A 24,464-nucleotide genomic window follows, 5' to 3' on the forward strand; every position below is an offset into this window, starting at 1 on the left:
ATGACACTGGGTTCATATAATATGTATTGTAGCTACACATCGTGAATCTTTTCTTTTAAAACTTAGCTCACTCAGTATCAAAGCCTGAGCTCTAATCCCAATTTGAAAAAAGTTGTTTGTGTAGTTCTGTACTACGTATCTATAACTACATATGTACATCAGGGATTATTCATTTAATTAAGTACAGCCACTGTTTTGAAAGGAAATAGGACTTTGAAATCAGACTGCTTTGGATTCCAGTTCTGGGTCTTCTGGCTATGCTTTTAAGTTTTTGTTTTTTTGTTTTTTTTTTGTTTTTGCAGTACTGGGAATTGAATTTAGGACCTTGTGCTTTCAAGGCAGGCATGATGCCACTGAGCTAAATTCCTGGCCCGATTTTTAAGTATTTGTACTTATAAAATGTGATGAATAAAAGTTCAAATGAGGTATTATGTGTAGAAAAACTGGCATAGTACCTGCAAAGTACCTTTACACAAAATATTAATAAAGTTGCTGGAATGTTCTGAACTCTAATAGTGGATTGTGAGCAAGGGTATTTGTGGAATGGAATATGACATGGGGTTGTAAGAGAGAAATTCAAAGTATTAGGGGCAGTTGAAGCTCTGATGTATAAGGTATGATCATAAAATGCAGTGAATGCTTAAATAAAAATTTATCCCAGTAAAAGACACATTGCTGTTAACCTACCTCAGAATACCCCCTTTGCTTCAAACACACTTATCCATTGTTCTTCCTACTTTCTGAAGCACTTCTGAAAATTGTCTTTTATATTCTTAGTTGGCTACATTAATATCCTGAATTTTAGAGACATTTATGGAAATTTCTGTCAAAATCATTATGATTAGTCCTAATCCACCTTATTTACCGGATCTGGCACTGCTTGACTTCTGGCTCTTCCCAGAGTGAAAGTTACCAAGAAAGATAGATGTTTTGAATCCATTCAGGACATTGAGGCAGGCAGGACAGCACAACTAAAAACAATCATGAAAGAAGACTTCCAGAACTGCTTCAGAATGTGGCGGGAATAATGGGATGAGTGTGTTCAAAGTGAGGGGAGTATCTTGAGAGGGATTAATGGCAGTGTTTCTTCTACTGCAGTACATTTTTTCTTTAAAAATTCATATTTTTTCAATATGTATCCATTTTCCTATGAATGACTGTAATTCTCACTCTTTATGGCTGAGTAGTATTCCATTGTATAGAAAAACCACATCTTTTTTATCCAGTCTCCAACTGATGGGCAAATAGGCTGTTTCCAAGCTTTAGCTATTATAAACTGTGCTGCTGTAAACATAGGTGCACATATATCACTGTGATATGATTCTCTTAATTCTTTTGGAAAGATACCCAGCAGAAGGATGGCTGGGTCAAATGGAACCTCTAAACCTAGTTCTTTGAGGTATCTCCATATTGATTTCCATAGTGGTTGCACCAGTCTGCACTCCCACCAACAATGGAGAAGGGTTCCTTTCTCCCCACAACCCTGCCAACATTTGTTATTGTTTAATTTCTTGATAATAGCTATATTTTGTGGGGTGAGATGGAATCTCAGTGTTGTTTTCATCTGCATCTCTCCAATGACCAGTGATGTGGAACAACTTTTCATATATTTGCTTGCTTCTTTTACTTCTTTGTCTGAGAAATGTCTGTTCATTTCAGATGCCCATTTCTGAATCGGGTCTTTATATTTGGGGGGGCTTGTTTTTTGAGTTCTTTATATAGTCTAAATAAGAGTCCTTTGATGAGCAGCTGGTAAAAATTTGTTTCCACATTGTAGGTTGTCTCTTAGTTCTGTTGATGGTTTCTTTTGCAGTGCAGAAGCTTTTTAATAAGATGAGATCCCAGTTGTTGATCTTTCTGCTAGTTCCTGTGCTACTGAGGATTTGTTCATAAAGTCTTTTCCTATGCCAAATCTTTAAGAGATCTGCCTAACTTATCTTCCAGAAAATTTAGTGACTCTTTTTTAATATTTAGATCTTTAATCTCCTAAGTGAAATAAATAAGTCACACATGTATAAATACCGAATAGTTTCTCTGGTGTGAAAAACTATAATGGTACATAAGATCCTAATGACATAATTGACAATGTGAAATAGGAAGAAAAGGGCTAAAGGTGTAGGGGAAGTGGAAAGGGTAGGGGAAAGGAAATAAGGGAAAAGAAAAAAATATGAGAAAATGAAAAAATGGAAATAAAATATTTATAAATATGAAGGGAGGGCAGGTATAAGGGGAAAAAATGAGAACCAAGACCTGTCATGTAAAGGTACGTGATACCAATGATGAATGTAACTATACTGTATACCTAAAATGTACCAATAAACTCAATGAGAGAAAAAAATTCATATTTTTTGATCATGCCTCATAGGGAGGCATACAGTAGAAGGTGAAATTAGACATGCATTTCAAACCTCTGTACTACTTTGCTTTCCTTTATACGGAAATGTGATTAAATAAAGTTATCATTGTCTTCCTCACCACTGTTATAGTTTATGCATCCTGTGTTTTTTCCCAGATATTTTTCTTGATTAACATCTTTGACAATTGATAGCCAGACTCTAGTGTAAGTTCTTCACTAAGTTTTATTGATTCCATGACTGTTTTCAATAAATAATTGGAGACAAGGGCTCATATGTGATTATTTGAGAACAACATTTTAAAACCAAATACTTTGCTTTCGAAATTGGAATATATAAATTTTAATAGATGTGTAGTGATTCTCAGTAGGTCATTTAAAAAATGTTTGCTGAAAAGGACTTAATATGAACTCACAAATTTTAGGAAATGAAAGTTAACACCCCCATAAAATATGTTAGTTATGATTTATCGCGTCTTTCCTTAGAGGTAAGACTTAAAATGAATTGTTCCTGGGAGAAGTCATGTATTCCGTGAAGTTGATAGTGAAGCATAATCAATGTTTCATGAAATGAGATTTAAGTGGGACAGTGGATAATGGTGGTCAGATATCGAGTACTGGGCAGATACTGAGTGGGCAATGGGAGAACGAGTGTCAGGAAAAATAGGTCCTGATAACATATAATCTTTAATTTCTAATAATATATTTAGGCATGTTTTGGGACTTTAAGTGAAATCATTTTTGTAGTTCTGCTCTGGAGCATTTAAATAATACTTATATATTTTCACAGTATTAATTTTGCGCAGGTATGTGAGCATAAAAAATGCTTGCCAGCTCTCCAACTTTCATGAACAGCACAACATGCAGAAGACACAGTAGCTTTCTCAGTAATATCTGTTGACTGATATATGCATCTATTGGCTGATAGTGTGTGTCTTTGGATATTGTAAAATTTTACTTTAAATTCCTTTATTGTGTCTTATTGAGAGAGAAGTCTTTCCTTGACAGGGAAGAGTTAAGTAGGACTTCTCTGAAGCTCTTTGCTCCTAGAATAATTGATCAAATTTTTTCAAAGGACCGAGGGGTGAATCTTTACCCAACAGGGGGCCAAAGTTACCTAGCTTCTTGATGAATTTCTCTTAGGTCTAATGATTCTTTCTGAACACTAGGCACATTTAGGGGCTTAGAGACACTCATTAGAAGTTTTCCTGGAGTATATTGAGTTGAAAGACTACCTTTTTGGAAATCCTGTGTGGCTTAGTAAATTTCTGATGATGTATCTTCATAAGAGTGCATAGTGGTAAAAGCAAGATCTTGGCAATGAAGTTTCTTGTGACATGGAAACTCTTGTCTGTTACCACATCTATTTAAGGTATTAGTTTGACTGGAGAGCATGAAAGAGGATTTTGTTTTTTGGTATTGGGAATTGAACTCAGGGGCTCACACTTGCCAGGCAGGTGCTGTGCTGCTGAGCTGCATCCCTGGCTGGAAAGAATTTTTAGATGATAGATTTGGGAGTATTATCAGTTCAGGGATGCGCTCACAACACTATTGGATATTTGAGTGTGTTTGTGTATGTGTGGATTAGTTTGGGTCCCTAACTTGCTGTGCAGAGTCAGAGTCAGAGATGGAGGGAGAAGTATTACTTGACTGGGGCTGGTAGGAGTCCATTTCATAACGCAAAGAAGGCTCATTAGAGTGTGAAAGAAACTGTAAAGGACTTCTTGTCTTCCTGTCTCTGAGATGTTTTCTGCTATCCTTACAAAGAAGTTTCTGTATTAGCTCGTGGGCTTGAGATGACAGATTTCACTGTTAAATCTTCATGGTCTACAAGAGAGAAGCCGCATCTTTTAGGGTTAGAATAGTATACATTTTAATAACATTTCTGAAATAGGGGAAAAAGATAAAATAGCAGGATGAAACTTAGAAACATTTTAGGAGATATTCATGAATGATTAATTTTAGATGTCTGTATGGCATTCAACCTCTTACAAGAATTATTGGAGTAACAAAGTAGTTTACGAATATCAGGTAGTTAGTGTAGGAACCAGCCTCCGAGCTGCACTTAAACATGACTAAGGGGTGACGAAGATGAAAAAGAGAAGGAAAGAGGTTAAAATTTGGGGGGCCAAGGGACATGGAGCCCCCAGTGACTGGTGCACCGTGGCTTTATTCACTCAGACACCAGCATTGGCAGTTAGTTCCACAGGATCCATCTGTCTCCCGCCCTCCACAGTACTTCTGGTGAACAACTTAACTGCGGGTGCTTTTACTTCTCCCTGCAGCAAGTCAACACACACACGCACGCACGCACGCACGCACGCCCTCTTTCTTTTCGGTGCTCACCCAGGAGGCCAATTAGGCCTATTCTCCCCATCTGATCTCCACACATAAACACTGAAGTGAAGTGTTGGGTCTTTACTTCCAGTCTAGAGTTCCAATTTGGATTCCTGTTCTTAGATGCTTTGACAATGTCCCTTTGAGAAAATAAAGCCATGTGACTGTGCTTTACTCCCTTTTATTATACAGCATGAGGCTTGCTGTAGGCATCTGGATTAATCATAAAATACTTCTCTTCTTTGAAATTATTAATTCTGTTGACAATAGATATATATACTTTGGAAAGATATAGGTCTACAAGAGTAAATAAAGCAAGCCCTGGCCCTCCCCCATATATATAATTTCTTTTCCCCAGAGATGCCCATTTCTTCTCATATTTACTTCCGTATTTCTAAACAACATTCTTTTATTGTTTTTCTTAATTTCTCAGTAAGTTTTATCCTTGGCATTCTTCTTTGGAAGGTAAAGATGTAGATCTCTTATAACCCCTGTGGGTCTTCCTCTCTCTTCCTCTCATGGTAGTATAAAATTATTCAGTAACTTTTGGATAAATTTTCAGGGTTTTTATTATTATGACTATGTACATATTAATTTGTATTTAAGCCATATGGTATATTATTGCGCTGCATTTGTTATGCACATTTTTATTTTCCTTAAAATGGTCTCATTTGCTTGACTTTCTGAGTAGTTATTTCTAAATGAATAAATTAGAAAATTCTTCTTGGTTCTGTCAGCAAGGCCAGGTAACTGATCTGTGTTCTGCTGTTCTCGGCAACCTTATTCCTGAGCCGGGCCCTCTGCTCTCCTGTTGTGATGTCGCTGTCCCTAGGCCTGCTACTCCTCTGTAACTTACACCCTGGGCCCTTCCTTGGCCAATATCCTGGGGCTTCTTCCACGCTACTCTTTGGATCCCTTATTTCCATGCTTTCTTCTTCCTTGGTTTTCCTGATCTTGGTGGAGCACAATCATTAATAACTTCTTGAAAGCAAAGGCTTCAGATGTCAGAATGTTTTTATTCTCCAGTCCAGATCCAGGTCCCTTTCCTCCTCCTTCTCCTCTTTCCCCTCTTTCTTCTCGCTCTCTCTCCCCTCTGTACTGGAAATCTTGAGTTTGAGCACTGTATTTTTTTTTTTTTTTGAGATAGAGTCTCAATAAGTTATTCAGGCTGGGCAGGAATTTGCAAACCTCCTGCCTCAGCCTCCCAGAGTGCCTGGCTCATATTTAATTGATGATTTGGCTGAGTATAGAACCTGGTGTTGAAACACTGATTCCTCAGGAATTTGAAAGGTTCTTCTGTTGGGTTTAGCCATTGTTCCTATGTAGGGATTTGCTGCTATTCTTACCCCTCTTTTGTAATGCAGTCTTTTTTATGTTATCTTTAGGAATCTTGAAAATGTTCTTTTTATCTTCAGAGTTCTGAAGTTTTACAGTGGATATACTTCAGCCGCCCTTTTTTGATGACCTGCACTCTTGCTAGGGCATCTCTGTTTGTCCGATGCTCCTGTAGTTTTGGGAACTTTTGGTCAATTATTCATCTGATTAATTTCTTCCTTTTCATCTTTTTTTCAAAATAATTGTTTCAGCAAATAAAAAATTACACATATCTACTGTGTATATTTTAAAATACATGTTTATTGCAGAATGGCTGAATTAAGCCGATTAACCTATACATTAAAATGTACCTACTTTTTTTGTGCTGAGGATAGTTTAAAGTACTCTCTTGGCAGATTTTCAAGAATAAGATACATCGTTATTATCTGAAGTCAACATGTTGTACAATAGAGCTCTTTTTCTGTGCTACTGGGATTGAATCCAGGGCCTTTATATAGAGCTACATCTATTTTTTTTTTTTTTAAGACAAGATCTTGCTAAATTGTTAAATTCCCTCAGCTTCCCAGAGTGCTGGGATTATGGGCCTATGCTACCATGCCTGGCTACTTATAGCTCTTGAATTTTTTCTTGCTTCCTACCTGAAAATTTGTATCCTTTGATCGACATATCCAGTCCCCAACTTCCCCCAGTCATTTAAAACCACCATTCTGTTCTCTGCTTCTCTGAGCTTGATTATTTTAGATTTCACATGTAGGTGAGAGCCTGTATTTCTTTCTTGTACCTGGCTTATTCACCTAGCATAATGTTCTCCAGAGTAATTCATGTTGTTACAGATGACCAGATTTCTTTCTTTTTTAGGATTTAATTGTATTCCATTGTGTTTACAGTATATATGTTCCTTTTTTTTTTTTTATTGTACTAGGGATTGAACTCAGGACCTTGGGCTTGGGGGGGCAGTCAGCGGCACCACTGAGCTAAATCCCCAGCTCTTGTACCATGTTTTCTTTACCTATGAGACTCTTGATAGATAGATAGATAGGTTGATGTTATGTCTGGGCTAGTATATGCAGCATTGAACATGTGAACATTTCCTTGGATATATACTCAGTGGAAATACTGGATCATATGGTAATTCTCTCTTTTTTATGAACCTCCATACTGCTTTCTGCCATAGCTACACTAATAAACATTCCCATTAACATTGTTCAAGGATACCGTTTCTTCTACATCCTTTCATTTTCTTTCTTTCTTTCTTTTTTTTTTTTTTTTTTTTTTTTTTTTTTTTTTTTTTTTTTTTGGTACCATAGATCGAACTCGGATCCTTGCTCTTGCAAGGCAGGGAGGGAGCAGTACCACTGAGCTAAATCCCCGGACCCCATGCTTTCATTTTCTTAGTTGTTTTTCTGGAATTCCTAGTCTTTTTTGTGGGGGGGTACTGGGGATCAAACTTGGGAACGAGCTTGCAAGGCAGGTGGCAGAACCACTGAGCTAAATCCTCAGCCCCTTAGCCTTTTTTTCTTAATAACTTTCTTTTCTTGCTTTATAGGTAAAGATATTATTTAGTCATCTCAAATTTTCTTCTATTTTTACTGTGTTTTATTTCTTCTAATTACCTCTGCTCCCTACTCCCCCCACCTTGTTTTTATCATCTTTTGTGATAGAAAAAACTCGCCATATATTAGGTAATCCTTCATTGTGCTTTCACATTAAAGAGTCAGGCAGTTGTGTAGTAAGAATTTAACCTTGCCCAAGGAGAGGTCTAGCTTTTGTTCATGGCTCATGGAGGCAGTCTCATAACCTTTTAGGCTGGCCTGTGGAGCAGGCCTCTGTTGAAATGGGGCTTTGGGCCATTATAGAGAGTCAAACAGTGTTTCATGGCGAGTATTTGGGGTCCTGTGGTATCAGCTTGACTCTAGAGGAGCTAGAGACTGAGGCCAGCCATCGGGGCAGCTAGCTGTGTCTTTGTGACAAGCCCCAGAAGAAGCTGTGGATGCTGAATTCTGTGTGGGGTGCCCTGGTTGGCTGTACTCTGAACACACTGTCACCACTGCTACCAGGAAGAGTGAGCGCTGTCCATTGCTCCCTGGGAAGGAGAGTGGGAAGACCTGTGCCTGGAGCTCTCCCGGACTCTGCCCCATACATCTCTTCGCTTTCTAGTGTTTAGTGACTTCTGAATGTCCTTGTGGTAAATTGGTTCTTGTTCGAGACAGGATCCTGCTATGTATTGGTGATTTAACCCTCCCAGTCTCCCAACCTTAGCTTTTCATATGTCACCATAGCTTCATTTCTGTTTTTCTCTGATATGATTCTTCAAGGGGAAAACAAACCCAATTCTTCTAAACTAAACATGAGTTCTTATACCTCAAGGCCTTGCTTTTAGAATGCTGGCCCTATCTTTGCCTGCTCAGCCAGTTCTAACCCACCTCTACTTACCGTTTTATTTTTTATTTTTCAGCAGTAGCGGGGATTGAAGCCTAGGTTTTCACTATGAGTTACATCCTAGCCTTTTCTTATTTCTTATTTTGCTAAGTCATTAAGTTGAACAGGTGAGACTCAAACTTGTGATCCTCTTGCCTCAGTTTCCCAGTGTGCACCACCACACCTAGCTTACCCACCTTTGCAGATGTTGGTATAACTTCCCCCATAATGTACCTTCCACCTCAGGTGCATGCTCTTTCTTAAACTTGCATTGCTGCCATACCTCACTTACTATGTTTCCTCATTAACAAGACAGGATAAGGCATAAGGGTTCTTATTTCTACTTTTAATTTTTACGTCTCTTGGTTACAAGAGTCATCGAACTTATTTTAGCATCTAGTGAGATAGGACTCATTAAGCTTGATTTTAGCTGATTTGAATTCAGATTATTAACTTTCCCTGTTGTGTTCAGCCCACCTGAGAGGACACACAAAAATGTTCTAGCTTATACTTGTTCTAAATATATCTTCATAGTATCCCTATTTGATTTACGCCTTTATTTGACACGCTAACTTGACACCAAAATCAAAAGAACCTGTCCATTTGACCTTATGTTTCCTACCTGTTTACTTTTTTCTCTTAACCATTTGTAATTAATCTTTATTTTTTCCCCCAAATTTTCAAGTAAGTAGATGTTCATTATATAAAATTGGCAGAGGCATAGCTCTGGTTTATCCTTCTTTTCATTGATTATACATCAGTCTTAATGAATTAATAGTGCTCCCTCTGCCTCCCAGTATTTCAGTCTTTGCTGTCTCTTGCCTATATGCCGTGAGCTGTTTCTCCTCTGCGTTGCCCTTTTTCCCTGCCATCCTGACTTGGATCCAGCCAATGGTGGCCTAAAACTGCTACAGACTGCGAGCTGAAATAAACCTTTTCTCCTTTAACTTTCTGTGTTAGGTATTTTGTCACAGCAACAAAAAAAGTAACTAAATCAATCACTTATTTTTCATGAGTAATGTGCCAAAATCATTTTTTTACAACAGTACTTACTAATGTACCTAATGCTTTTTAATGGCTGACTTGTATTCCATGTAATGGATTTACTGTATTTTATTGAACTAGGCCTATTTCTTGAAAATGCCTCTGTAAATACCTCTTTATGTCTGCATACTCAATGTAAGTCTTTCTTCTTCTTTTTCTTTTTATTTTTTTGTGGTACTGAGAATTGAACTCAGGGCCTTGTGTTGTGTTTGCCAGGCAGGTGTGGTGTCATTGAGCTACATCCCTGCTCAGTGTAAGTATTCTTTGCAATATATTGTGTGTGATGATTACTTTTTAAAAACACTTTTTTTAAAAGCCATGTTTTAAAATCTTCAATAACTCTTGATATAGTAAAATCCAGATCAGTGGTCCCTCATGGAAATAGGAGACATTAAGTAATTTTAAGTTTTCTTGTAGGCACGTTTTTAATAAGTAAAAAATAGGTGAACATATTTTAATAACATTCAACAAATATATTCCAATTATGATTTACTGTGTGATCAATATTAAAACATTATTAAGGATTATTTTATATCTGTTTTTGGTACTGAGTTTGACATCTGTATTCTGCATTTCAAGCACATCTTCACTCATGTGGCCAATGGTTGGACAGCACAGGTCTAGACCTGGGCCACTACTCAGGGTGCTTACTGATAAACCACAGTTAAATTTAGCTAACCTGCTTTTGTTCCTGCCTCTCCCTTATGCCACAAACCTGGACCACTTCCTCTTTAGTTTTTCTGTCAGAATTCCTCAACTTGGGCACTCTTGATATTTGCAGCAGATAATTTTTCGATGTGGGAGACTGTCTTGTATGTTGTAGGATGTTTACCAGAATCCCTGTTCTCTACCCAGTGGACAGAAGTGGAACCTGTCTCAATGTCCCCAGCTGTGGCAACTGGAAGTGTCTCCAGACCGAGAACCAGTGCTTTAAGTCAATCTCAAATCTCCACTTATCCACTAAGAGTTTTCATGGCCAAGTGGATAAGACTACTGTAAGCTAGCTTTCCTGTGAATGTGCCTTATTATTTACCCTCTGTCTTAGTTACTTTTCTCATTGTTGAGACAAAATACCTGATACTCATTAAAGTTAAAGGAAGAAAGATTTATTTTGGCTCACAATTTGAAGAGGTTTCAGTCCACACTTGGCTGGCTGCAAGGCAGAGTGGCATGGCAGAGAAGTGTTGCAAAGGAGAAACAGTTCATGGCAAAGCAGGGTCAGCAGAAGCAGCAAAGCAGAAGAAGTAGCAGCAGTAGGAGCAGCAGCAGCAGCAGCAGCAGCAAGCGAATAGCAGCAAGCAACAAGCAGAAATCAACAGCAGCAGCCCTCTTTTTTTGTCCCTTATGTTTGGTCGAGCTACACACCCTTAGGCAGGTAGCACTCACACCCTTCTCATTATCCACATCCAGAACTGTGCCAAACCAGTCAGTGGACTAATTTAGTAATACACATCCTTGATCGCAGTATCACACACATAATCCCAGCAACACACACTCTAGATCCAGCCTCCTCTGAAAAGCCTCACCTGTGACCCCATGAATATTTGGCAGGGGAGGAACTAGATACCAGCCATAACATGGTGCCACTGTGGTACCAGTTATAGGCAAGAGCTTTTTTGTGATCAAAAATGTTTAAGACGAGCTGGGGAATTAACTCAGTGGTTCTGCCACCAGCCTCGCAAGCGAAATGTCTTGAGTTCAATCCCCAGTACCAAAAAAAAAAAAAAAAAAAAGTTTAAGTAAGACCTTTTAAAAATTCAAGAAGTTTTGTTGTTGTTAGACAGTGATACTATTGCCACAGTACACAGGCAAATTTATGTCACCAGGGCAGAGGCTGTGGATGACTTATTTCCAATTTTGGGGAAGACCCACTTGGTCTTAAAATATGGAGGCAACTGGTGAATTTGACCCTCAATCAGAATCAGATGGAACTTGGTTTCCTTATCCTTTTTGTTCCTCTCAAGGTGCTTTTGAATGGCAGCTGCTTTCTTAATTAGGAGGTAAGGATCCTCAGGAAAATCAAGAGCAAGTTTGTCAAGATTTTATTACCTGTCATAAAACGGACTTGTACCATGCTATGGGAGTCCGTTGGTATTACACTGACTAGTGAGGGAGCCAGGCCCTTCTTGGCCAGTTTGTAAATCTGCTCCTTGTGTCGTCAGATGTCAATCTCAGCCAGGTGGGGACACTGGGGAGATGGGACAGAGTCCACTGGGAAGGCCCTCCAGGGAGCATCTGTGCAAACCCTGATAGCAGTGACTGGCAGGACATAAGAGGTTATTGTTTGTTTTTCATAGAACTTTAACTGATTATTGCAGTAGAAACATCCCATCTTTTGTTCTTCCAGCAACCGACTCAGAGCCTTCTGTGTTGGGGAGTAAGTTCCTGGTCTACAGACTTGGAAGCAGACAGAAAAAGGAAAAGGTTCTCTCCCTTGCTATTCACATTGCCATGCACAGCATGTGTCCTGGGTTCAGGTGTTGGACTCCTTCCTGCAGAACCTGAGGCTCTGTAAAGGCCAGATGATGGCAGAGATTGGGGTCAGGCAGCAGCTGCTGTGGCATCTTGGCCAGACCTTTGATGTTGAATGCTCTCAGTGTTCTTCTAGCTTCTGGCTCTCTTTGGTTCCTGTCTTTTTCTGAGCTTGCTCTTCCAGTCTCTTCTCAATTTTTGAGCCCTTAGTGTCTTTCCCTTTTTTCTTCCAACCGCCAAAGTCAGTATTCATTATTTTCAATGGGAAGATTTCTAACTAATAAAACCTGTGGAACCAGTTTTGTGTGTGTGTGTGTGTATTATCCACCCCACCCCCAAGCTCTTCTCAGATCTGTAGTTTCTCTCCCACTTTTCCTCTCAAGCTTTTCCAGGGTAGGTGAGCCCAGACCATCTTCTACTTTCATGATGTAAACTGTGATATTGCAACCCATTTAGTGATGGATTCTAGACATTCTGGAAATCATAGCTATGTGGGAGTGAAGTGTGAGCAGAGAGTAGAGGAGTTCGGTACAGAAGTGATGAACTGGGAGATCAGATTGGTGTTTGGTGCAAGCCCTCTGAGTTATAGTTTTTTAGAGGATGTAATACAGTACTCATTTCTTACCTGGACTTGGGTTAGTACTCTAAAAAATGCTCTTACAGAAGTGTTTGTGTGTGGGATAGGAGTTAGAGATTAAGGCACAGTGGCAGAAGGGAGTTGTATTGGGGCTGTGGTGATATATATTGTCAGGTTGCTGTGTCTTGGTTTCTTGAACATGTTTTTGGGTAAAATGTTAGGAGAGTTGGCTGATGCCCAGGAGGGCATGGATACCCTAGAGCACTTGCCTAGGCTGGTTCCATGCTACACTCTGAAAAGACTTCCGGATGCCACCTGCTGGTAAGCATGGGGCTGTTAGGCTGTTTTTTGTCTTTTTTAATTAGGGCTGGGGCAAGACTACATCTGATGATTTACTGTGTAAATTGAGTGTCTCATGAGCCTGGCTGGATCAAATATGCTGTGACACCCAGGAATCTTTTTCTAACCAACCTAACCCTTTCTAAGGCTAAGGTTGAAGTATTAAACTTGATCCTCTAATGTTTTAGTAGTTTAAATGTCTGATATGAAAAGTAAATTTACAGTGATATAAGCATTTATTTATTGCACAACTATCTCTGTACTAGATACTTGCACATAGGAGAGGGTGTGATGGATTCCTGGGAGGATTTAAATTAGAATTGAAAGCAAGCAATGTGGAAATAATAGACAATTCAATGAGTACAGTTAAGAAGGGTCTCTAAGGCCGGGATTTAGCTCAGTGGTTCTGCTGCCTGCTTCACAAGTGCATTGTCCCAAAGGGACTCTAAAATATACAAGAATCTTTCAGGAGATGACTGTTGAGAGACACATTAGGAAACTGATTTGGGTGCTACAGTTAGATATGAAAGCCCAGAAAGAATTAAGAGACAAATGGGAAATTTAATTTCTTGCTTTCTAGGCAAGATCCAAATTGAAAATACATCTCCCTTTGTAGAGTTATTATCTATGGTCCATGTTTTAGGAATAGTGTGAAGATCACAAGAGCATCCAAAACACAAATAGAAGTGACAGCAAGGCTAGAAAAGAGGTTTACAGGGAAAATTTTCTCTGTCTCCACTGAGACTTGAACCAGGAAAATAATAATAAAAAAGATTATAAAACTAGCATTTCAGAAAAAGTTTATAACTGACAGAAGGGCCTGAATACCACCAAAATGACATACTAAGGGAAAAGTGGCATTTTTCTTCATCAGAGAGTTGTAAGAAGAGCATTATTGCCTCCACTTACAGTTTCATGTCTGTTCTCCCCAAAGGCATGTGTACTTGAAGCTCGCTGCCCTCTGATCCCATAAGAAGAAGATTCCGTGGGCCTGATCAGGTTGTGTGCATTAGAGCCACTTCTCCTAGAAAGGAGACACTAAAGGGTACTTGAATAAAATATTAAAAATTATGAAGGACATAACAAAGACCAATCAGTCCTTTCTTTTCCCCAGACCCGGTAAGGAGAACAAGGGTTATTTGATGAAATTAAAGAGTAGCAAATTAAGTGCCAATAAAATGAGATAGTTACTTATATAATTCATTGCCATGGGAGGTCACAGAGGCAAATTCTGTGGCTGGATTAAATATGGGGCCGGATAATTTTATGGCCATGAGTGATATTTTTAGCAGTTGAGACTGGTACTGTGAGAGCAGTGATCCTATTACATCTTCCAGTAGATGGTTTTCAAGGATCTCGGAAAAGTGATGTCTGAGGAGTGTAAGAGCAGGCCTTGCTGGTCCTAACCTTGGGTGGAAATTATACTAAATATTAGTGATTTCTAGTGAATGTTCCCAAGCATGCCATTTGTACTTTGGTCCCATCTTCTCTTGTGGAGTCCAAAAGTCCATTCTGGTCAGAAGCAGCTGGAAAGCAGTTGTCTGGAATTAGGTCATTTCTGGTCTTCAGGAGCCACTTGGCCTATTTATAGAGTGCCTACTGCATGGCAGGTAGTTTTCTTGGAGTTTTAAAAATCTGATGAGGATATCAACAATTACACATCACTGCCATTCTGGGTGTAGGAGATGGAGTAAAAATAGATTTCAGAGCTGTAGGAAGTACAAGGAAGTAACACTGCATCTGTGAGGTTTACAGAAGGCCCCGGAGGAAGGTGACTTCTGCACTGTGTCTTGACAGATGAACAGGAGTTTGCTCTTTGGGTGAGGTAAGGGACGACATTCTAGGCAGAAGGATCAAACAGAACTTAAGGTCCGGAGAGAATATGACCTGTCGTAGCAGGGGCCCGCCTGTTGCTTAGACACAGTGTACCCAGAATTAGAGCGACAGAGAGGAGGACGAAGACCATGAAAACATGGAGAGAGTCAGGTCATGAACCTCCTGGCTTTGCCCGGGATCTCTGCCCAAGCAGTGTGGCAATTATGGGGTGTGGGGAGCAGAGAAGAGGAGGGCAGGAACTCCAGTGAGGGCCTTTACGACCCACCAAGGACAGGCCCGTCAAGCTATGCCCACAGAGTGACAGGCTTCCATCTGGCGGTCGGCTGTGAACAGTTACTTGGCCATGAGCTTCGTGGTTCACTCAGCTCTGCTTCGCTCATTGTTACCATCTGCCTGACACAGTCTTTACCACAGGCGTAATTACCATTATTGGTGATCAAAACAAAAACGAAAACAAACACAGTCAGATCCTTCCCAGTATTTGGGAAGAGGGGGGTTCTATTAGGTCTTTAATTTGGATGAGTCTAGTATGTCTCTCTGGTCCTGGTCCTGGTCCCTCAGGCTCTGCCTGGAACCAACTCAGTCTTTGGGTGGGAAGGAAGTGGCAGAAGTCTGTCTGACCCCCAGCGTCTCATTTTCTTTGTGACGTTGGCTCAGCAAACAGACAGGGAAATGTACCTTTGAGAAGCAGGAACAGTTGGATTGAAATGTTAAAAATCTGTTTTATTAAATGATTTCAGCTAACAAAATAAATTTAGAGAAAAAGCACTCAAACTGTTCCTTTTTTGTTTTATTTATTTTTGAGTCAGGGTGTCACTATGTGGTCCAGGCTGGCCTTGAACTCACGGTGATCCTCTTACCTCAGCCTCCCCAGTGCTGGGATTACTGGCATGTGTAACCATTCCCAGCCTGTTTTTTTTTTTTTAGTGATATTTAAATAAGACCATCATTAGTAATCATTTAGATTTAATCTTGGAACTTCTGCACCATTAATATTGTACTTTTAAGAAGAAGAAGCAGATGGAAATGGGAGAGAATGTCTTTAGTACATATCAGTTTTCTTGGTCTCATCTTTGTGGTCGCTACAAATACTTTAATGTTACTTGTATTACATATGGCATGTCGTCAGTGTTTTTTTTTTTTTCCTGTCCTGTTATAATTGAAGTGTAATTGAAGTGTTTTTTTCTAAAGGATGACTTTCTGACAGCAGTCTTTTAAAGATCTCTAAGGTAATTCTTCAAAATTGTGGACTCCCTGGAGGGATATAGAAATGAGCTTAGTTACAGAAAGTCAGGGGGCTTGAACAGTATACCATGGGGCTACCTGTTCCTGGGTGTCAGTGTATGACATAGAAATCCGTGTGGCCCAGACATTGCACTTGATATACAGCTCTCCAGGAGAGTATTGGGATTCACAGTGCAGTGAGGACGAGGAACCATTTCAAAAGGACTCCTTGATGAATTTAACACTTGCTGTGAGGCTGAGAGCTGGCTCAGGTTAGCCTGGAGATAGTCACCTGGAAGCAGAAAAAGAATTTAAGAACAGGTGGGAGGAAGAACTTTTAGAACAGAAGCAGCAGAGATAACCTCCTGGAACCCCGAGTGGCTTTTTTGCTTTCCTTTTTTTCTAACTTCTGTTGTATCAATATTGTTATGTCTAATATGTTTTGAAAAATTCTCTTTTGATGGGTTTTATCCTATCAGCATCTAGTAGATATTAATCTTGTCAGCAAAGGGGTAGTGATCAAGGATTCCTTTAAGCCCTTGCATTAATTCGCATAAGTATTTATTAATCATTTGCTCTCCGGGACAAGACATTCACAAATAGGTCTTTGCTGTCAGGCGCACCGCCCCCCGCCCCTAGCTGTTGTTATTGGCCGTGTAGGGAATCAATACGGGTTCTTCTGGTACCCAGCACACTTGACATAAGTGAAGTATGTCTCCTGGTGACTCGGCGTCCTTCAACAAGGTTATGTGTTTATTGTGTGGAAAGGCAGCGCCTATTTTAAGAGGACACTGATAGCTAATGATGAACGTATCCTTTCAAGGATAGGCCTGTAATGAGAGGTGGCTGTGTTGAAACTTTTCAGTTTCAGAAAGTGTCGTTCTCTTTCCTTTAGACCTTAGCTGGATCTCCAACATACAAGTGAATCAACCGGCAGTTTTGAGGCGAGCGGAACAAATCCAGGCGCGCAGAACCTTGAAGAAGGAGTGGCAGGTAAGGGTTCTTCCAGAGCACTCCATCCCATGTTTCACAACGCAGGGCCTCTTCCCTCAAGGCCACGGTATTGAATTTTGCTCAAGATGCATCGAAACTTAAAAGATAGCAGCTGTCCCTGACTTATTTTAATAATTCATATATGATGATGATGGGTTGGAGAAAGATAACACATTCATCCAAACAAGTTAAAAATCTTATCACTCTTGAGTGGCAAAACCGCAAATGAATTTGAGGCATCTTTATTTATGAGTGAATTAAATGGCGTATTTTCTCAACACACTTATTCAATTTCTTAGACATGCCTTCTTCAGCTGTCTTCTATTTTAATTGTAAAGCCATAACATCTAAACGTGGTACGTCCACTGTGGAGGCCTGGCAGTATAAGAATTCACCTCTTTGACCGTCATGTGTACCTTGCCGTTACTTTCAATAAGTCATTTTTCAAAATTCCCGAGATACTGTTTTGCAGAGTACTTGTGGTCAGCATATTCTGCAGGCAAAGACGTGCTGTGCTGGACTAAGCGGGATTCAGAGTCCCTCCCCGAGGAAGGCAGGCTAGTGTGACTGCATCTTTCAGAGTGACATTGCACATTGTGGAAATATTCTGGTTGAAAAGATAAAAGGAAATTCATCAGAATGAGCTGCGAAATAGGGGGATTGTTCTAAAAAATGAGTTTGAGTTAAAACTGAAAGACAGCAACAAGTCACTTAGAGACTTTTAAAAATAATGTCTCATCTGTGACCCTAGAGCGGGAGAGAAAATTAAGATAGACATCTTCCCGAGTTCTTCCCACTGCGGGTTCTGATGGATGAGGTGGCAAGGTCAGAAGTGGGGACAGGCGGTACATTAGAGGTTTCAGTTTGGGCTATCTGTGGGAGAAAAAAATTGAAGGCTATTTTTTCTTTCTGTTTAGTGCTGGAAAGGCTCATCTTGAGTTATGTTTATATCCTCTATCATACTATGCCTTAGAACAGTGCAAATGCCTGGTATTAGTAGCCATATTTGTCTAATGATTTTCTACTAACAGAGTTGGAAATTAATTTTATTTTTTATTTGATTTCTATTTCTTTTCTTCCTACCAGGCTGCTTGGCTCCTGAAAGCGGTTACCTTTATAGATCTCACCACACTGTCGGGTGATGATACCTTTTCCAACATTCAGAGGCTCTGTTACAAAGCCAAATACCCAATCCGGGAAGATCTCTTAAAAGCCTTGAATATGCATGATGAAGGTAATCTTGTGTGCAATGCATTTGCTGTTTTCCTGCTTATAATACTAATTACTAGCTTTAAGAGAGCTTAGGATTCAGCAGCAGAGATGACATTAGTGCTAAAGTCTGGGACAGAAACCCTGGTCATGTGTGTATAAACAAATAATGGAGACTCTCCCTTGGAAAACAGCAAGATGGGAATCTGAGGCTTGTTTTTAGGTCAGTTCTTTCTATCAATGGGTTGAAGCTTCTGGTAGAGAGTTTTCTTATATTTCTTTGCAGTTCCTCGGCTTTGGGAATTTTCTGTCTATTGTCTCTAAACACTGATTCTGATTACCTAACCATATATGAAAAAGGCAGTCTCATTAGTTAATAATCACATCTCATACATAAAAGTATTTTCTGTGGGTAAATGAAATACGTTAGAGAATAAAATGCAAGTGGTAAATATCACATGCTTATAAATCAAGTCTTTCAAAAAACAAAGTTATGTCCACTTTGTCAGTATGCACTGAGGAAAGGATTTCTAAAGTTGCCATAAGATTAGACCTTCATTTTATTTAGAAATGGAATCTATTTCTCTATCTTTCTCTCTCTCTTTCTCTGTCTCTGTCTCTCTGTCTGTGTCTGTACCTGTCTTTCTTGCTTGTGCTTTCTCTCTCCTGAAGGTTGAACCCAGGGATGCATCCCCACTCTGTTTTTAAAATTTTTATTTTGAGATAGGACTTCCTTAAGTTGTGAAGGACCATCGTGGGCTCTGACTTTTGATCCTCCTGCTTCAGCCTCCCAGAGTGCTGGGATTACAGGCCTGTACCACCCCAGGCCTGGCCTGGCCATTTCCCATCCTCTCTAAGCGAGGAACCGAGAACTGGAAAGCTAAGAGGTACTTCCAACATGGCGTAGATCTCCTCTTTACGGGCAGGTGCTCCACGGTTCCACAGTTCCTGCCTGACTGTTATGAAGGTGAATAGAGATGTCAGCCTAAGCCTGAGGAGCAGGCGTCACCATAATGTGAGAAGTATTGATTATGTTTCTTTCCAGTTGACAATAAAACACCTTTTTGAGACTGTGACTTTAGCTCAGTGACGTGTTCGAGGCCCAGGGTTCAACTCCCAGTACCAGAAAGCAAAGTGAAGCAAAACAAAAAACTCTTGCCATATCTGTAGTGCTAAAAGTAACAGCTTTGTATAAGCTGATGATACTGCTTCGTTTTATAGTGGCCAATTTTTTTTTTTTTTAATTTAAGAGCTTACACCTTCAAATGAGGCCTCCAGGTTCAGATTTTATTTCCTTCAAAAGAGAAAAGATAATTCGTTAAATATTACTTTGTTGTAACCCTGTAAATTTCACTTACATTTTTCTTTATCCACTGTCCTCTTTGAATGTTGTGCAAACCTAGATTTTATCTTTTACATGAAATAAAGTATTTTCATTCAGTCGTGATGACTGACTAGTTTTTAGGAATTTAAACAAGATAGAGCATCATCTTAACCTCAAAGAACAATGTTTCAGAATTGTTTCCATGGCTATAGCAGTCAGAAAATGATCCATGTTTTCCAGAACTACAAGGCAATGTGGAAAGTGAAAACCTTTTAATTTGTTGCCGCATTCTGGGGGAATTAGTTTTTCTCCCATTTTGATTTCTGCCAATGTTGTAGTATAAACAGTAATTAAAAGCATATTGTGTGAGTTGAACTTCGTATAAAGTAGGCTGTTATGATTTCTCCCTTTGAAGGCATCACTGTGGCTGCTGTTTGTGTTTATCCTGCCCGGGTTTGTGATGCTGTGAAAGCACTAAAGGCTGCAGGCTGTGACATCCCTGTGGCATCAGGTAAGGTTGACTGTGGCTTTTGTAGTTATTTCTGAACATGTTTTTATCTTCAACTCAGACAATGTGGGATATTGTACATACATTTGTTCCACTATTTAAATTAATTTTATGTTAGTTATATTGATTCTTGCTTTTAGCATTTTTTATTATTTGGTGAAGAACAAACCTTAGGTCCTAAGAATATAGAACTATATCCCCATCTTTAAGGAAATTTAGTTTGTGTAAGAGGAATAAGCAGGTGGAAACAATTATGTGTGATAATAGTATTATACATGTACCCACTTATGCATATTATTCTGGTTTAACTAGGTTTGTATCATAGACATGGAAAATACAATAATGAAGATATGCAGAAAGTACAGCTGTAGCTCTGAGCAGGGAATGATTTGTTTTGCAAAGGTTGCTGACACTCAGAGAGCGAGAGAATACATCCTAGCAAAGATGATCATTATTTGACAGTGTTGGTAAGGGAGGGAATGGTATTTGGTTAGAGAAGCTAAAATGTAAAGCCACAGGAGCGTGTTGGTGTTGAGGGATCTGAAAGGGGTCCTGCAGTAGTTGGATCCAAGTAAGACAAAGTGGGAGCGGAGGGAGTTGAGGCTCGAGAAGCGTTGTAGGGCCCAGTAGCATGGGACCTTCATGCAGTACTGTGGTATTGGAGCTAAATTCTGGCAATGAGGGTGGCTCTGAAAGGTTTTAGGCAGAGACTGGCTCGATGAGCTTCTTGGTATAGCCAATGGTGGGGACAAATTAGAAAGAGGAGAAGTGGAATTCAGGGGACTCATCCTAGACCATATGTGAGAGGAGAAGCCCAGAAGATCCAGGAAAGATGGTGCCCGCAGGAGCCCCTGACTCAAGGTGGAGTCAGGAGGACTTGGTAGGTGGGAGAAGAAATTCCTCAGTCTCATTTTAGTAACTGTGTCTGAGGACAAGTGGACAGACAGATGGACGAGTGGATAGACAGATTCAAAATTAGATTCTGCTTTTAAAGATGTTAGAAGAGTAAAGAAGCCGCCTGTAAAGAGCACTCATCTGTTTTATGAGGACACATCCAAGGAAACGTGGTGCACCTACACACAGCATGTCTGGAAGGTCCCTGAAGTGTTGGGCAGCTACACCTTTATGGATTTGAACTTTTCCTCAGCCTCACATAGTTTCGTTTTTCCTTTATACAATAGGGAGGTGCTTTCGGTTAAGGTAGCAGACCCTAGGAATGTAAGAACATCAAGGAAAGACAGATTCTTTTTACAAATTGGGGTGGAACCAATGGTGTATATATAAAATTATTAATACTTTTGAAAAATGTTGATGTATTTTCATTTTCTTATTTAAACACAAATTTTTTCCAGATGTGCAGATATATTTTCATTTTTCTCTTATTTATTCCTGGTTTTCCAGTTGCCAGCTCTGTCCTGATGCAGTTCCCTCGCTAGTACCCTCTTCCTTTTATTCTCATGTGCTTACCTGGTTGTTTTAAGATAGGCAGTGGGAGCAAATTATACTATAATCTGTTTTCGACAGCTAAAGAGTTTCATTCACAACTGAATACATCAACAGTAAATGAGTAAATGAAGATGGTGAACTTGAATTAACTAGTCAAAACAAGGCTACAGTTATTGTTTTATGAGTCCTGCTATGTTGATAACATTTTCTTAATTGCTAGTAGTTACTCCATATACCCTCATAAAATCTTTGCAACATCTTAATTTGAGGCCTTCCAGAGATTATAATGTTAGTATTTGTCCTAACACCAAAGCAATGTGAAGTAACATTCTGTTTCTTCACATTTATGTTATATGTAAGTGAAGTCTATTTTTATTTAGTTTTTTTTAAGACAGGATCTTGCTCTGTAGCTGAGGCTGGCCTTGAACTTGTGATCCTCCTGCCTCAGCTTCCCAAGTGCTGGAATGATTGGTCTATGTCACCATGCTCAGCTGTGTAAATGATGTTCTCAAGTGTCATTAATGCTTTGGTCTCTCAATGTTGGTTTTTTTAGAGGAGTGGGTTGGAAATGAAATTCTTTGTTCAGTTACTAATCAATTGAAATTTGTTTTTCTTCCCTCGCTCTCTCTTTCTTTACCTTCCTGTCTCCCACCTTTTTTCCTCCCTCCCTCCGTCCCTTCCCTTTTCCTTCCTTCCTTCCTTCCTTCCTTCCTTCCTTCCTTCCTTCCTTCCTTCCTTCCTTCCTTCCTCCCTCCCTCTCTCCCTCCCTCCCTTCCTTCCTCCCTCCCTCCCTTCCTTCCTTCCTTCTTTCCTTCCTTCCTGTTGAATCTCTGCTAGTGGCCACTGGCTTTCCAGCTGCACAGACTCATTTAAAAACTCGATTGGAAGAGATCCGATTGGCTGTGGAGGATGGCGCCACAGAAATCGACGTGGTCATTAATAGGAGCCTGGTGCTGACCGGCCGATGGGAAGGTGGGTGTGTGTACTGGCCTAAAATGGAAACCGTTCTTCCCTGGGGAGGATCAGAGGGTGAAGTTAGGAGAAAACATGGCTAAGATTACTTGACCTTGTGCCCCTTATACATCTAAGTAGTTTCCTATCCATATGAACTTTTTATTTCTTTTTTGGTGTGAAGGTGAATAGTATCGGTTAAAGGGTATACTTATTCTAATTATGAAAATTCTGCAAAACACTTTAAAAAATTCTAATTAGTAATAAAGGAAATGGATACCCTTTGTAATTTTATTCCTAGAAATAACCTCGGTGGTATTACGATGCATCTTTCCAGACTTTTTTCTCTCTATAAGTACACATTACCTACTCACTATTAAAAATTTAAATGTTTAAATGTTATATTTAATGTATTTCTGTGTATTGGACTTGTCAGTTTCTCCTGAATTTGTTTGGGATGCTATCTTTCTATACAATAGTCCTTCCTTATTTTTAGTGTGTGTTTTTAAAGACCCCCAGCAGATACCTGAAACATCAGATAGTATTTACCGTTTTCTTCTGATTTATGGATGTTTATAATGAAGTTTAATTTATATAAATTAAGCACCGTAGGTGGTTGAAATTAATAACATAGCACAGTGATAACAGGGTCCTATAATAAAAGGTGAAGTGGTCTCTTTCTCCAAGTATCTTCCTGTCCCACCCTCACCCTGCTTGAGGTGATGGGGACCTTGCGGTGCCTGTGCCGACGTGAAGTGAGGTGAGTGCCATGGACACTGGGGCAGCTCTAGGTGATGTCAGTGGTCAGCCTGACCTCTGAAGTGTCTCTAAGTGACACAGGCAGGTGTCACATGCAGCGTAAGTGTGCTGGACGAAGGGATGAGCCACATCTGGGCACAAGATCTCGTCTCCCTACTCAGGACGTGGTGCGATTTAAAACTTAGCAAATGTTTATTTCCGGAATTTTCCATTCAATATTTTTGGACCTCAGATGACCCTGGATAAGTGAAACTGTACAGTGAAACCATGGCGTGGAGGGGGAAGCACCGTGTTTGTCTGTAAAGCCCTGGTCTGCGAAGCCTGATTCTGTTGTCTGTTGGTTACCAATTGCTTTTGGTTGAAATGTAGCAAGGGTAGCCAGTGTGTTAATTGCACAGGTATTTATTCTACACGAAGCCCAGAGGGAGGCATTTCCAGGTGTTGTGGCAACTTCACAAAGTTCCTGGAGATTTAGGTGACTGTCATCTTCCGGTTCCAAAGCACGTGGCAGCTAGTGTCACACTCTCGGGCACTGAGCTTTTGAAGCTAAGGCTGCTTCTTAGGGTTGTGGATGGCAGGGAGGCGGCTGTCCCATCTGGAGTTTCATACCACACAATCTCATCCTGTTGCCCTGAGCTGAGTTATGTGGCCACTACGATTGGCTTCAAGCAGACCTGGAAAATGTGTCTTGTAACTTGGAGCATTAGTTATACTCCTCTGTACTCCCATCTCACTGCTTCCTCCCCAGCCCTGTCCCCTCACTCTGTACTTAGCAACACTGTTAACCCTTGCTGGGTTTACATTCATGAGAGTTCATGCTTCTTGTTTTCAATTTGTGTCCCTTTTCTTACTATCATTCCTGTGTGTTTTGAACACTTTTCAGTTATTTTTTTTTCTTTGTTTGAGGCTTACGATGTAGTCCAGGTCAGCTTCGAACTCACAGTGAAGCCCAAGCATTCCTTGAACTTATGATCCTCCTTCCTCAGCCTCCCAAGTGCTGGGATTAAAGGCCTGTACCACCATGCTAAGTTTTACAATCATTCTGAAAACCCTTAAAAGGGTTATTTTAAATACATATCTCTGTTCCGACATATTAATTCTATTTATTTCTTAAGATTTAAGGGTAGGATAAGGAGATAAAGTGACTATACTTAATATTATATTTGTAATATTAATATTAATATTAATAAAACACCTGGAAATGAACTGTGTGTGATTTACTGAGTGAAAACCTATATGTCTTTTTTTCTTTTTATTGAGTTTATTGGTACAATCTAGGTAGACAATACAATTACATTCATCATTGGGATTCTGTACCTTTACATAATAGGTCTTGATT

At 39.8% G+C, this 24,464-nt stretch overlaps 1 protein-coding gene across 1 annotated transcript in view; it reads left to right on the forward strand.

Annotated features, from left to right (window-relative positions):
* Dera (deoxyribose-phosphate aldolase) overlaps nucleotides 1-24,464 on the forward strand; it is a 95,578-nt gene that overhangs the window by 6,966 nt on the left and 64,148 nt on the right. The window contains exons 2-5 of the mRNA XM_010616204.1: nucleotides 16,831-16,928; nucleotides 18,015-18,162; nucleotides 19,877-19,972; nucleotides 22,253-22,387. Coding sequence (XP_010614506.1) covers nucleotides 16,831-16,928; nucleotides 18,015-18,162; nucleotides 19,877-19,972; nucleotides 22,253-22,387 — 477 coding nt within the window. The remainder of the gene's footprint in view (nucleotides 1-16,830; nucleotides 16,929-18,014; nucleotides 18,163-19,876; nucleotides 19,973-22,252; nucleotides 22,388-24,464) is intronic.

The sequence above is a fragment of the Fukomys damarensis genome, unplaced genomic scaffold, assembly GCF_012274545.1.
Source record: "Fukomys damarensis isolate Sample0158 unplaced genomic scaffold, DMR_v1.0_HiC HiC_scaffold_19, whole genome shotgun sequence".
NCBI lineage: Eukaryota > Metazoa > Chordata > Mammalia > Rodentia > Bathyergidae > Fukomys > Fukomys damarensis.